General features: G+C 45.9%; 1 protein-coding gene across 1 annotated transcript; it reads right to left on the reverse strand.

Annotated features, from left to right (window-relative positions):
- Positions 1-268: 268 nt before the first annotated feature.
- APOLD1 (apolipoprotein L domain containing 1) lies at positions 269-973 on the reverse strand. The gene has a single exon (XM_050708153.1). The coding sequence runs from the start codon at positions 971-973 to the stop codon at positions 269-271; it is 705 nt and encodes a 234-aa protein (XP_050564110.1).
- Between the last annotated feature and the right edge of the window lie 12,834 nt (positions 974-13,807).

The following is a 13,807-nucleotide window of genomic DNA, read 5'->3' on the forward strand; positions in this document are numbered from 1 at the left end:
TCATGAGTTATTTACAATCTAGGGTCAGTGAGTCAGCACCAAAACTGCAGGGACTTCATGGGTCTACTGACCAACTCCTTTCTGCTGCCATGTGGAGGCAGAGTTAGGTGGCTGGGGAAACGAGACTGAGGAATGGCCACCTTCCCCTGTGATCAGGCTCTGGGATCTGCTGCCGTGTACCCGATAGTCCATGTGTCCATCATAACCTGGTTAAATTATGGGACAAACACTGTTTCAGCTGGATGGTCTTGGGGTCTCGGTGGTGGTTTTAGCACCCAGGCTGTTTCCTCATTCGTGGGGAAAGCTGTGTCCTGGACTCAAGGAGTTCACAGACTTCGTCCATTGCCCTGGTACAGGTCTCAAGGTTGGCAGCCAGCTTCTGGATTTTGGCCTTCAGCACGGCCTGGCTCACTTTTGTGACCTCCTTTGTGTATTCTGGCACAAGGAAGCTGTGGGAGCCGCAGAAGACCAAGAAGCAGACGGAGTTGTACAGCGAGATGGAGGCCCTCTTCTCTGACTGGAGCAGTGTGGGGTCCCCTGGGCCCTGCCCCCGGCGGAGGAATTCCAGGCAGCCGAGGATTTCCCTCATCTGTTTCCGACAAGTCGCTGCAATTTCCTGCACCTTTCTCACCTCCCGGGAATTGCAGAGCACCAAGGAGAGATCGGAGGTGATATTGACAGCCCCCCCAGCAGTGGCTAGGCCCAAACCCACAGCCGATGCCAGGAGGGAGGCTCCCAGTGTAGCCGGGCTCAGGGACAGCCCCACGATGGCTGTGACTGCTCCCGCGGCAGTCAGCGAGCTCCCGCTGATGTTGGCAATCAGGGACCTTTTGCGGAGCTTGTTTATTTTATGAGCTGCCTTGTGAAGGTGAGCAATTTGACCACGCAGCCTCCGTCTCTGATCCAGCAGTGCTATGTGGAAGTGGTGTGTGGGGTCCACTGCCTGGGGAAGGGCAGCACCGTTCCTCTCCATGGCCTCTGTCCAGAAACAGAAAAAGCTGGGTTGGGATTTACAGAAAAAAACACGAGACATGCTCAGCCCGGACTTCCATTTCAGGGATGGCACCCAGCCAATTTTCTAGTTTCTCTCAGCTACTTGAAAGGTTGGCTGTCTGCACGCACGCACATGCTCACGTACACACGTGCACGCACACGTACACACGTATATGTTTAATTACCACATTCCAACTTTCAGACAGAGGAATTTTTAAATGTTTTTCTTGATCCTTGAGAAGAATAACATACGTTAAGGGCTGGCATCTGAGGTACTGTACTTACTTCTGTGAGGACACAAAAAAGCTCCTCCTGCCCTGGGAACAAAAATTTCCTTAAGATTAAGTGACTTGGTGTCCGATTGCTGCCAGAACTAATACGTTTTGTCCCCACAGTGGGATTCAGAGAATTTGCAATATTCAAGGGCATCTTTCACAAGAAAGGACAGACTCTGAGGAGATCTCAGTAGTAGAAAAAACCTGTCTCAGGACCAGCTAAGCAAAACTGTTCATTAATGCAGCCATCTTTTCTCTTCTAAGTGTTCTGTACCGTGAACTGGAGGGGCCTGGTCCCTCACACTGGCCCACTATGACTAGGTCCCCTGGGGCTTTAATACTGCAGACTCCCTGTCTTACAGAAGGAAGAAATCACCTACCAAAGAGTCTTTCCTTCCTGAAGTGTGTAAATAAATTATTCTTGTCGCATTTTTTTCCTTCTGCTTGTCCTAATCCATCTCACACAGAATCCTTTAGGGCCTCCCCTGTCTCCTGTGACTGTCAGAACAACATCTCATTCTCTCTGAGGCCCTTGGTATCATCAGGCTATTTAAGCCACTTGAGCTTTTCTTAGCTGGAGGCAGTGTCCTCTTATTTTTTTAATATGACTGTAGTCAGAGATGAAGCTGAAGGGACAAGGACACTAAGCTAAATAAATACCAGTGTCGAAATGAGCAATGAGCACATCATCAATGACTTAGCAACAGATCAATATGATGATCATTAACTATATCAATTTCTGTAGCATCTTAACTGTTTGTTCTGCAGATTTTCTCTCTGAGAACAGACTCTAGTAATACCAGCAGCCATCTAACTGCACAGTTAGTAGAACAGTCATTCAATATATAGCCTCAGCCGTACAGTGAAACATTTCTTTTGATTACACTGATTTATGCCAGCATAAAAGAAAACAAAGCCATCTCCTGTTTTTAGGGAAAAATCTTCCCAACAATCATTGTTTTATTAATTTACTATTATTAAGAAATTATAAATACAGTTTATTAAGAAATCATTAATAAATAATAGCTTTAAAATTATTATTAAATACTGTGCACAATAGTCTCAAATCGGTTTCTAAAATGCACATGCTTTCCTAATGCAGGTCTCAAACAGATTCCAATGAAATACTGGTTCAAACTTACCTTTAGTTTCCAGCTGACCTCCCAACAGACAGATTTTGGTCTGTTTCTGGAGGAGACCAATTTATAGCTCCTGTGGACCAATTGCTGCAATGGGAATGCTTTGCCTCATACTGGGAGTTTGCCATTTCCTGCTCTCCCTTGTGCAGAAGGATGTGACACACTGGAAAGTGACCTGAGGGACAGCGAGCACACATCATGTTCAGGAAACGATCCCTGCGAATGAACATTGTGTGTTCGCTTTTCCTGAAGTGTAGGGGGGAAAAAAATAATAATGAAAAAAATCTCGGCCTATTCCTGGCTCTGAGCTAGTGCAGTCATTCCCTCCAGGGAACAGTTGCCTTTCCTTTCCCTGAAATAGCAACTGACTTTACTCTATGCTGGAGCCGCCAATTACTTGATGACTGAAGTTTCCCCCCACCCCACATCTAGAGCATCAGCCAGCCAGCTACTTCATTCAAGGCCAGTGTACTTTTAAAATCCCAGCTCTTTGGGATGATCGTGCTTGTGACTGGCTGGAACGCAGCAGTGCTGCGTGACAGATGGAGTGGTGCTCAGCCCATGTAAGGAAGCAGCAAATGGCAAGGTGACGGCTCTGGATTCCCATCCCTGCCCCTTCTCAGTAGACAAAACCATGCAGCAACCTGCAAAAGGGGTAGCATCCCTGTGTTTTCGCTCTGTTTCTCAACCATGGGCACTGTTATTTTCCTAAGATGCATGCCCAGCAGTTGATGATGAGAAAGAAGGGGTCACTGGGATCCTCTCCATTGCTGCCTGCTATTGCCTGGCAGCCGTGCCCACCTACTGATGTGGCCAGAAGGAGGAGGTTGTCAGGGCGTTGGGGAGGAACAGTCTGAGTGACACTCCCGGTGCTGCCTTTCACACTGTGCCAGGGCCAGCTTGAATTAAAGACAGGAAAAGGAAATGACTTTTTGGTGGCACTAAGTGGTGCAGTTCACCTCAAACCAGAGTGGTGTGTGTCCCTCTTGACACAGGGTCTGCAGTGCCAGGGACATCTGTTTTGAGCAGCTGTGCTGGAAGACAGAAAATCTCTTGCTTGGTGGTTTCTTCGGGACGGCTTGCCTCTCATTCTGCCTCAGGGTCCCCCCAGTGTGGCTAATTGAAAGCCACTTAGTTTTTACTGAGTGTCAAGTCTTTACTGTTGAATATGTGAGCTGTGTAGCCACGCAGTTGCTGCAGCAGACCCAGGGAAGGGACAAGGACTGTGAAACAGCAAGCAGGGAGAGGAGAAGGCTGGGGTTGCTCATTTCAGTTCAGCTTGGTTTTAGAACATCTTAAACTGACTGTGAAACAGTATGCCAAGTGTTTTGTCATAGGTGGATGAGATTGGACATGAACTAAAAAATCGATAGCATTAAATAGCTTCTTCAACCTGTCACAGAATGGAAAGAGAAAACATTGCTTTGAAGATGCTTAAATAAGCAATCTTGGTCTGTTACACTTTGTACATATTACATGTTAACAGGAAGATGACTTTTGACACTGGGGGAAATTGTGCTTTAGCCTTTCCTTTTGTTTTAGCAAAAATATGCTTGAATTGGAGCCCATCTGCTTTGGCAAAGGTTTGCAGTTGATAGACACGAGAGTTCTTTCACACATTCCCAACAGAAAAAGCTTTCTTGATGTAATTGCACCTGCATTGTGACTTGTCTTGGCATAGATGATCTTGTTAGAACAGTGAGTTTTCATAAAATAGGAGGAGAGGAGAGGAGAGGAGAGGAGAGGAGAGGAGAGGAGAGGAGAGGAGAGGAGAGGAGAGGAGAGGAGAGGAGAGGAGAGGAGAGGAGAGGAGAGGAGAGGAGAGGAGGAGGATGACGACAACAGTGATGGTGATGAGGAGGAGGAGGATGAGGAGGAAGACAAGGAGGGCAAGAAAAAGGGAAGGGAAGGGAATGGAAGGGAAAATAAGAAAATATCCCAGAAAAAAAGGGATTCCCATTAAGTGCTACAAATAATAATATCAACTTGATTTTTAAAAGGAAATGTACATTAGAATAAGAAACTTTATTTCCTATGGAGTCTTCAAACAGCAGTATGCTGTGGTCTGGTTTTGTTCCTGCTCACACCCTTACAAGCATCCCTTTGTTGTGAGCATTGGTCTTCACTCCCATAGAGACCACACCAGTGAAGGTGAACAGGCAGGAGTGGGAGCAGAACCATCAAGGAACATCTTCTCTGAACACCTCCCAGGGAGTGAAAGGCTTTCAATGCCATTAGCACACCTGCCCAGATGTGAGCACATCTGCTGAGTCACCAGGCAGGTCCCAGGGACGCTGACTGAACCAGCTGCCAGGGACCTCAAGACTGTTGTGTTACGTCTCACCCTCCCTGGGCAGTCCTGCAAGCTAGTGGAGGCCTAGCGATCCTGCCTGCTGTACATGTTCATCCAAACCCCTCTGCTGCTGCTGCAGTCTCTTCATTCTTGGCTCGTGAAGAGCTGGTGCTTGAGGGTGGGGGAGGTACAGCAGGTGTTTCACGATTACACTGGCCAAAAACCATCCCTCTGCTCCACCCTTTCCCATCTAGCCACATCCTCCTGAAATGTGCAGAAGCCAGACCCATGCAAAATCTGCCCTGAAGGCATTTTGAGAGAACAGATGAAAAGCAACAGGAAGGAAGGATGTTTTATGGCCTCAGCTCTCTTCCTTCCAGTGGATTTTGGCAGAAGTGACTGGACTTTCTGCTCTCGATCTCTCCGGCAGAAGGGATGTAGAGCAGAGTGAAGCTGTTTGGATCTACTGCAGTGCAGGATTTGATGGTGGAGTTTCATAGATGCACTTCCTTTATTAACACTATTTTGATAAAAAGTACATTCACATTCAAATACCATCTTTTTAACAGGCATATTTTGTCATGTTTGGTGTCCTTAACTGCTTGAACCCAAGATTAAAAGTTGTCTCTCTTTTTTTTTTTTCTTTTTCTTTTCTCTCTCTTTTAGTAGAAAAGAGAGAGAGAGTTCATCTCTTGCTTCTTTCAGATTAACCAGCTGTTGCATTGCACAACATTTGCAGCTTCTTGAGAGAGGTACTTAATATTCATAACAATACACGGGGATTTAATTGAAAAATAACTTAGATAAGAGAACTAGCTATCAAATATAGTTATTGGAGGTGGAAAGTTTTAGGTGGAGGCTGCACTGCAGGTCTGCATATTAATTCCATACCAGTTTTACCAATGATGATGACTTTTGATAATATGTGTGGTGCTGTCATCCAGCTTCAAAAACTGGAATTTCAGAAAGGGGGATTTGACTTGCCCTGGGATGGTCACAGTCATGTGTCACAGTTGCATTCCTTCATCATCAAAGATTTTATCCACAGTTCATAAAGAAACTGGTGCTACATTTGAAGATGAATGAAAAGTTGAGCAGTTTGCATTGTGATGAAAACCACAATCCTGGACTCCTCTAAAATCTTCTGGTCTCCTCTCATTGTTTTGCAGGGTTTCTTAAACACTTCCAAGACTTGGCGGATGTTGTTGTTTTGTTTACTTTCATATTAAAGTTTTCCTACTAGGTTTAAGATTAAGCAGGAACCATTCTGTATGAAAATACATTGTGATAAAAACAAAATAATGAAATTCATTATACTGATTAAATTCAGAATGAATTTGTCTCAACCTAGTTCCTTTGTCAGTGAGCATGTTTATGAAACAAACGAAAAAAAAAGTCTACAGTACTTTCTGCTTGCTACCAGAGAAAATTAAAGTTTTATGGGAAGTCAACACCTCTTCCTACCCTTACAGTGGTCTTTTACCTGTTACAGGGGGGTAATCTGGTTGATCAAACACCTCTAGAGCCCGCTATGAGTGGATAAGCTGCTGTTTCAGCCTTTACTCATAAAGGCAGGATTTGTTTCACCTATCTTTAGCTATCAACAATTTATCTAAGAACAGTTGTCTAGGCTCTCTCTATGGGCAGGCACCTCCAGAATTAAAATCACTTATTACAGAGCAGGTGCCTGAAAGAGATGCGCTGAACCAGCCTTTGGAGATGGCTGTTGTTCCTTCTTGCTCTGGAGAGAGCCTCAGCAAATGAATTAACGGGCCGGGTGCAAATTTCTGAAGAGCACTGAAATTAGGTGAGATACATCCCTGCCTGAAGTTCGAGGAAACAGTTTTTAACTCCTCCTTGACCTTTAGGCCTTTGTGTGTCTGTCACGTTTCTGCGGTGTAAGCTGAGAGATCAACCAGCAGTACATTAATTCTTTATCTCTCTCCCACCTCATTCAATGTCCCCAAGGCTTGTTAGGTTTATGCTCCAGTTTCAAATGCCTCATCCCACAGAGAGAGCTCTTGGCCAGAGATGGTCCTTGTAACCCATCACCTGGAGTCCTACAGCACCAGTAGGAGACGCCATTTTGGCAGAGTGTGGGAGTCTGCTCTCTCTCTGCAGTGCCTTCCCTGTGCACCCCACCAGCACTCACAGGCCTAGGCTAGGGGTGCAGCGCTACATCCCTCACCATTCCCTTGATGATCAGGGCCCTCTTGCCCACAGATTTACCCAGTACCTTTTGACCCTGCTGATGCCAGCTGCCTCTACCACCTGCTGTGACAGCAAAGCCCAGAAGTTCTTGGTTACTCTAGATATAAAGTATTTTGTTTTGTTTGTTTTCAGCTAACATACCAGTTTCATAGAGTGACCCTTGTTATAGCAGTGTGGGATTTAGGAAAGGAGAGTTCTGCTTTTCCCCTACCCATGGCTTTGGTTATTATGCACTGTGTGGTGTGTGGTACATGGTCCCCCCTCATGCTTGCGAGTGACAAGTTGTTAGTCACATCTTCTGGTTTAGTGGAGGATGTGTACAAGCCAAACACATACAGAAGAACAGAGGACTTTGCTGAGTTACAACTGGGAATGCCAAGAAAATGTGTAACCTGTAATATCATTGCATCACAGTCCTAATGGTGTCTCCTAGGTCCAGAGAGACTAAGATTCAGATTTAAAAGGCTGAATCTGAACTGAATAAACAATTCAAATCTTTTTATTTTTTTTCCCCAAGTCAGACTTTTACTTTCAAGCTATATTGGAGTTGAATAGATTCAGGATTAAGACAGTTTGATTCATAGTCAAATCTGGATCAGAACTGCACTGAGAAACAGGTGGGCTTGACTCCTTCCTTAAAGTAAAAAGCACAAGCTCCTCATTGCAATATTAGAAAACAAATTGCAGGGTATACTCTACACTGAAAGAAATCACTAAAAAAACAGTTCAAACAATAGGTGCAGTGTTGTATATACTCCTGTATATTATATATACTCCTGTATATACTCCTGTGTGTATCTATCGGTCCTTCTGGAGAAGGACATGGAAGGGCACTGCACACAGTTACAGCCAAGATAGCAGAACTCCCCTCCTTCTGTATGGACTCTCCTGCCTTTGGGCATTTGGGGCTTTCTCTGGCCTCCACGTACCTTGATTAGTTACAACTATTTTTTACTAAGTATTCCCTGTTCTTTCCCAATGAAGAGCTGCTAGCCTGCAGGGAGAACTGGCCATTCCTACTCCAGCTCTTCTCAGCACAGCTGAAACTGGCTGAAAAACAAAGTAGAAGTCTGATCCCTAGCACATCTTGGGAAGGGAAGGATTCCCCTGTTGCATTCTTTAAGGCTTGAGTTTCATCCAAAATAATAGGGACGGACTCCTAGTAAGAAACAGTCTCCAGCTGGCACCTATACCACCCAATGAATGCTTGGATGTGCATCCGACAAGGACTTGCCAACCCTGCTGTTGAGGGACCTGCTGCCTGCTGGCAGGCAGGACAGGAACAGGCAGGTCAGAGAAGGTGGGGATGAGAGCGGCAGCTAGCTAAGCTACCCAAGCAGGTGTGCTGGCTTGTGATGCACCACGTCTCCAATTTTCCATTCTCAAAATAAAATACCTCTGAGGTGATTCCTCTTGGTAACACATGAGGACTGGGAACAATAATCAGAAATGTTCTGTCCTATTGCCAGTGTGCTTAGAGAGAGGAAGAAAGGGAAATGCTTCCTTGCTGAAAGCCAGGCAGATCTTTTTGTGTCTTTCTTAGCATTAACATTAAGGCATAATCTTGTGCAAGAACCTCAGAAATTATTACATGTTCCCCAGACCTGATGACAGAGTAGCTGTTGGTGACATAAAGTTCTCTGAAGGGAAATTTATGAAGAGAGGGTGTTTAGGATGGCATAAAGAATATCCTGGTACACTCATGAAACCAAGGACAAAACCTGTTAAAGGGAGATCTGGCAAGAGCAAGTCACCACTCCCATAAGGCCCATGAGCCTGTGTTTCCAGGAGAGGGGAAGATGCCCTGCTACAGAGCCAGGATGTGATGGGGACTGGCACTTGACATTTCTCCCAGGCCCTTGGTTCAGATGTGCGCTGTGCCTGAGCACTCTGCTGCCCAGTGTCCCTGAAGCAAATTGTTAATAGCACAGGGGTGGTCAGCAGGTGTTCTTGGCCCAGGAGGATTTGTCCTGCTTCCTGACACCCTGGACAAATGATCACAACATGGGAGGGAGGAAAGGAAACCTGGGAAGGAGTGTACTTCCCTGCATCTGCAGGTACACCTTGCAAGATTAGCAGAAGTTATAAGGGCAGGGCATGTTTGAGTGACCTCTCGGTGTGCAAACACATGCAATTTTAAAAAATGCTTTCTAAAAATGCAATCATTCTGGGAGGTACAAAGATTTGGAGGGGTGGTATACCTCTCTAGGAGCATTTGATCAAAAGTAGCCTTTCAAAAGATCAGATAGTGCTTCTTGGTTCTTGTTTGGAGAGGCCAGTTGGGTCCTGTTCAAGTCCGTTCAGAACCAAAATGGAAGTTATTTTCCTTGCTCTAAAGGAAGATGCTGATATGGTAGACACTTTGGAAGCCTTGAGCAGGTTAGAAAGAAGCTCAAAGGAACAGCTGAAAGGATTAAGTTCTCACAGGTGGGTGGAGATGCCTGAAGTGACCATGCTAGGGAAACAGTGACAGGAAAAAAGGGAAAGAAGGTGCTGGCACTGGTAACAGCATGGAGGGCTAAGGGTAAGAAAGCATCATACCAAAAGCTGCAGGTGTGTCTGAGCAAGGAATACAGATAAGAACATAAACTCTAGTGGATTGAATATAAAAATATAACTGAATTGACCAAAAAGGGATTAGAAGAGCAGCTAGGTAAAAAAAAAAAAAAAAAAATGAAAACTAATACTAGTTCCTCCATCTGTCACAGCAGCAGCAAAAATCCTGCCTGAGAGCCTGTCAGGTCACAAGACTCCAGATCTGTAAGCCTACTGTCTGTGCCAGATGCGCTGGTAGAACTATAACAAGGATAAGAACAACCTCCTGGATAAATACAGCCTTTTCAATACAGTCAGCAAAGTTTCAGTTTGCAAAAGGAAGTCCTGCCTCACAAACATCGTGAAGGGTTTTTTTTTGATGGGGTCATCTGGTACGTAGAGAAAGGTGACCTAGTTGACATGATTGGCTTGAGTTTCCAAAGGCTTTTAACAAAGCCTCACTGAAAAGACCCTAAAGAAAAATAATCAGCGGCAAGTTAAAAGGGAAAATCTAGCATGGATAGGTAAGTAATAAAAGAATGGAAAAAGCACAGAACTAAATAGAGAAAGGTTATCAGGGAGTTCTGCAGGGGTCTGCATTAGGATCTGTGCTACTAAACAGAGCTACTAAATGACCTGGAAAAAGGGGTGAACAGTGAGATGATGGGCTTTGCAGAAAATATGGTAAGTTAAAATGCTGATGCAGTTATATGTCTAAAGAAGCTTTTGTTTCAGTGAATACCAACACAAATACAACATGAGGTTGATGTCCACTAAGTGTAACCGTAATCCATGTCTGCTCTTACAGCTCTGGGGAGGACAGAACAGAACAGGAAAGAGAATAGAGAAAAATGAATAAAATAAAATAAAATAAAATAAAATAAAATAAAATAAAATAAAATAAAATAAAATAAAATAAAATAGGAAAAGAAAAAGACAAGACAAGAAAAAGACAAGAAAAAGACAAAGGGAAGGGAAGGGAAGGGAAGGGAAGGGAAGGGAAGGGAAGGGAAGGGAAGGGAAGGGAAGGGAAGGGAAGGGAAGGGAAGGGAAGGGAAGGGAAGGGAAGGGAAGGGAAGGGAAGGGAAGGGAGGGGAGGGGAAGGGAAGGGAAGGGAAGGGAAGGGAAGGGAAGGGAAGGGAAGGGAAGGGAAGGGAAGGGAAGGGAAGGGAAGGGAAGGGAAGGGAAGGGAAGGGAAGGGAAGGGAAGGGAAGGGAAGGGAAGGGAAGGGAAGGGAAGGGAAGGGAAGGGAAGGGAAGGGGAAGGGGAAGGGGAAGGGGAAGGGGAAGGGGAAGGGGAAGGGGAAGGGGAAGGGGAAGGGGAAGGGGAAGGGGAAGGGGAGGGGAGGGGAGGGGAGGGGAGGGGAGGGGAGGGGAGGGGAGGGGAGGGGAGGGGAGGGGAGGGGAGGGGAGGGGAGGGAAGGGAAGGGAAGGGAAGGGAAGGGAAGGGAAGGGAAGGGAAGGGAAGGGAAGGGAAGGGAAGGGAAGGGAAGGGAAGGGAAGGGAAGGGAAGGGAAGGGAAGGGAAGCCTTGAAAGAAGTCATCTGGAGCCTCAGTCCAGAAATCACATATCTCAAACTGCAGCCTTTTAGTTGTTGTTAGCAGTCCTAGGCCTCATTTAAGCTGAGAAGATTTGGCATAAATTTACATGAGAGGTAGCAAAGCTGCAGTGTGAGGGCACAGCAAAGGAAGATGATAAGGAGTAGAGCAACCTGGAAAAGCAAAAGCAGCCACTAATAAGCACTAGATTCTAACATGCCACGAGGCAAGCAAGCCCCATGACAAGCACAAGAGCCTGCCAAGTAACAGCTAAATTAGTAATTCTGTAAATTTGTAATCCTGTAAATTTGTTTTAACACACTCCACACTCCAATCTGCTATCATCTCAAACCTTTCATTCCCCACACTGGGCACCAAAAGGACTGTTGTGGTTTAACCCTGGCGGGCAGCTCAGCACCACACAGCCACTCGCTCTTTCTTCCCAGGTGGGATGAGGAGAGAATGGGAAAAGTAAAAGTCTGAGAACTCATGGGTTGAGATAAGGACAGTTCAGTGGGTAAAGCAGAAGCCGTGCACAAGCAAAGCAAACCAAGGAACACATTCGCTGCTTCCCATCGGCAGGCAGATGCTCAGACACTTCCAGGAAAGCAGGGTTCGTCATGCAGAGTGGTAACTTGGGAAGACAAACACCATCACTCCCAATGTCCCCCCTTCCTCCTTCTTTACCCCAGCTTTTATTGCTGAGCATGACGCCACACAGTGTGGGACATCCCTCTGGTCAGCCTGGGCCAGCTGTCCTGGCTGTGTCCCCTCCCAGCTCCTTGTGCACCCCCAGCCCCTCACTGGCAGGGCAGCGCGAGGAGCAGGAATGGCCTTGGCCCTGTGTGAGCACTGCTCTGCAACAACTGAAACCATCCATGTGTTATCACCACTATTTTCATCACAAATCCAAAACACAGCATCATATATGCCTCTGTATGTATTCCAAGAAGCTTTGGAATAAGGTAACATGAGAGGCAAAGAAATTGCTCTGCCATTTGCTGTTGCTGCTGGGAGCAAGGATGCTTTTGCTTAGAACATCCCCACCTCCAAGAACCCCAGATCGTCCTGGACTGGTGCTGTGCATGGCGGTGATGTCTTCAGATGGATGAGATCTTAGTGGAGGTTTCCTAACTCCCAAGTATTGCTCATACAGGTACCACTGCTAGCATCTGTGCTGAGCTTGGTGTTCGGCAGGGGGTATTCGGGGTGTATTGGGGTGGCCTTTAAGTCCACTTTCGGTCTCCCCCTGTGCCTTGCCAGTTGCTGAGCTGGAGACCTTGCACCCTGATACCCCTGAACTGAGAGGGGCTGTTGAGAATGAAGGACATTTGAAAATGTCCTCTTTTACATCATATCAGATGCAGGTTGGAACCCCACAAGGTGACTAAACCAATGTTGTCCTCCTTGGCGATGGGCACAAGGGCTGTGCAAGCTGTGCTTGTTTCTGTGCATGTTTCTTCAGGTTGGAAATGAGATGCAGGGACAAGCCCGGCAGCAGATATGCAAAGCCCTGCAGAAAAGTGCCCATGAGCATTTTTAGTTAACAATCCAGTGTTGCAGCCCAGACATGTTTCATCGCTTGTGATGTCTGCCTTCCTCCTTCCTGCTGCTGGCTGCAGTGAGACAGCTGAGCCCTGCTCCCAGCCCCAGGGCTGTGCTGTCAGCACCCCAGTGCAGCTCTGCGGGAAGCAGAGGTGTGGGGGTGGCACTTCCTTGCTCATCAGGCTTCTCTCTTTCTGAAGGGACTCATATCTGACCACTTTAACTATCCATCAAAACTTATATTTTGTTTTATCAGCTGTTCTGTCTTCTCCCTCTTCAGAGGCCAAATGCTGCTGGCTGCACTGGAGGTTCATATTTTTGTTTCTCAAGGAGTACAGATTGCAATACAGATGTAGCAGCTGGTATAGTTGTTTAGCTGGATGTGTATTTATGCTAACACCATTCAAGAAGGGAAAAATACAGCTTGCTTCCTACGTCTCACGTGGGCCAGTAAGGTTGGAAGTTTGCAAAGAGATCTGATAAAGGATAAACTGATACAGCTTGTCTGTGAACCAGGATGTGATCCGAGCTGCACCTTAGGGGCAGAGAACTTCAGCTGAAGGTGGCTGTCACCAGTGCTTTATGTCAGATGTTCTTGAAAGGTGTGATAAAGCCACTGCTACTGAGTTTATACATCTCTGGGAGCAGAGATGGTCCCACTGAACTCCCTTGAATCACGATGCCAAATTTGACAAAGCTGCCTTGGAGACTGGTTGTGGACTCTGCTTTTAAGAACAAATCAAATTATTGATGCCTATGTTAGATTTTAATCCAATTCCATGACGTTAAATTTATACACGCCTACATCTCTTGAAGTGTCCTAGGGCAGGGCTCCCCTCTATTATTTTTTGGGGGGGTATTATTTTATTTTTGCAGCACGAGAGATTGAGTGACTACACAGATCAGACGGCAACAATTTTTATTGACTGTCAGAGCTCTAGAAAAACTTTTTCACACCTGAAGCAGCTCTGCAGGCTAGAAGTGGAACTGAGAAGCATATGGAGACTGATGCATTTCCTGATGTATACTCAAAAATTGCATCAGTGTGAATGTAAGACCTCTGATATCAATGTGAAGCTACAAGCTGCTCACGCTTCTTAGCTGTTCTGCAGCAATCTTCAGCTAGAGAGCTCAATGAACTTTGAAGGTGCCTCTTTGTACAAATCCTCTTAACATGCAGGGAAATAAAGGTAAGGAGAAAGCTGGTAGTTTGCTCTTTGCCTTGTGGGCAGAAACAAATGTTGAATGTAGGTGGCCTCGGTTTCAGGTGACTGCTTG

The sequence above is a fragment of the Cygnus atratus genome, chromosome 1, assembly GCF_013377495.2.
Source record: "Cygnus atratus isolate AKBS03 ecotype Queensland, Australia chromosome 1, CAtr_DNAZoo_HiC_assembly, whole genome shotgun sequence".
Classification (NCBI taxonomy): domain Eukaryota; kingdom Metazoa; phylum Chordata; class Aves; order Anseriformes; family Anatidae; genus Cygnus; species Cygnus atratus.

Excerpts from the sequence above, each read along its gene's own strand:
- APOLD1 (XM_050708153.1), bottom strand. The coding sequence starts at position 973 with ATGGAGAGGAACGGTGCTGCCCTTCCCCAGGCAGTGGACCCCACACAC.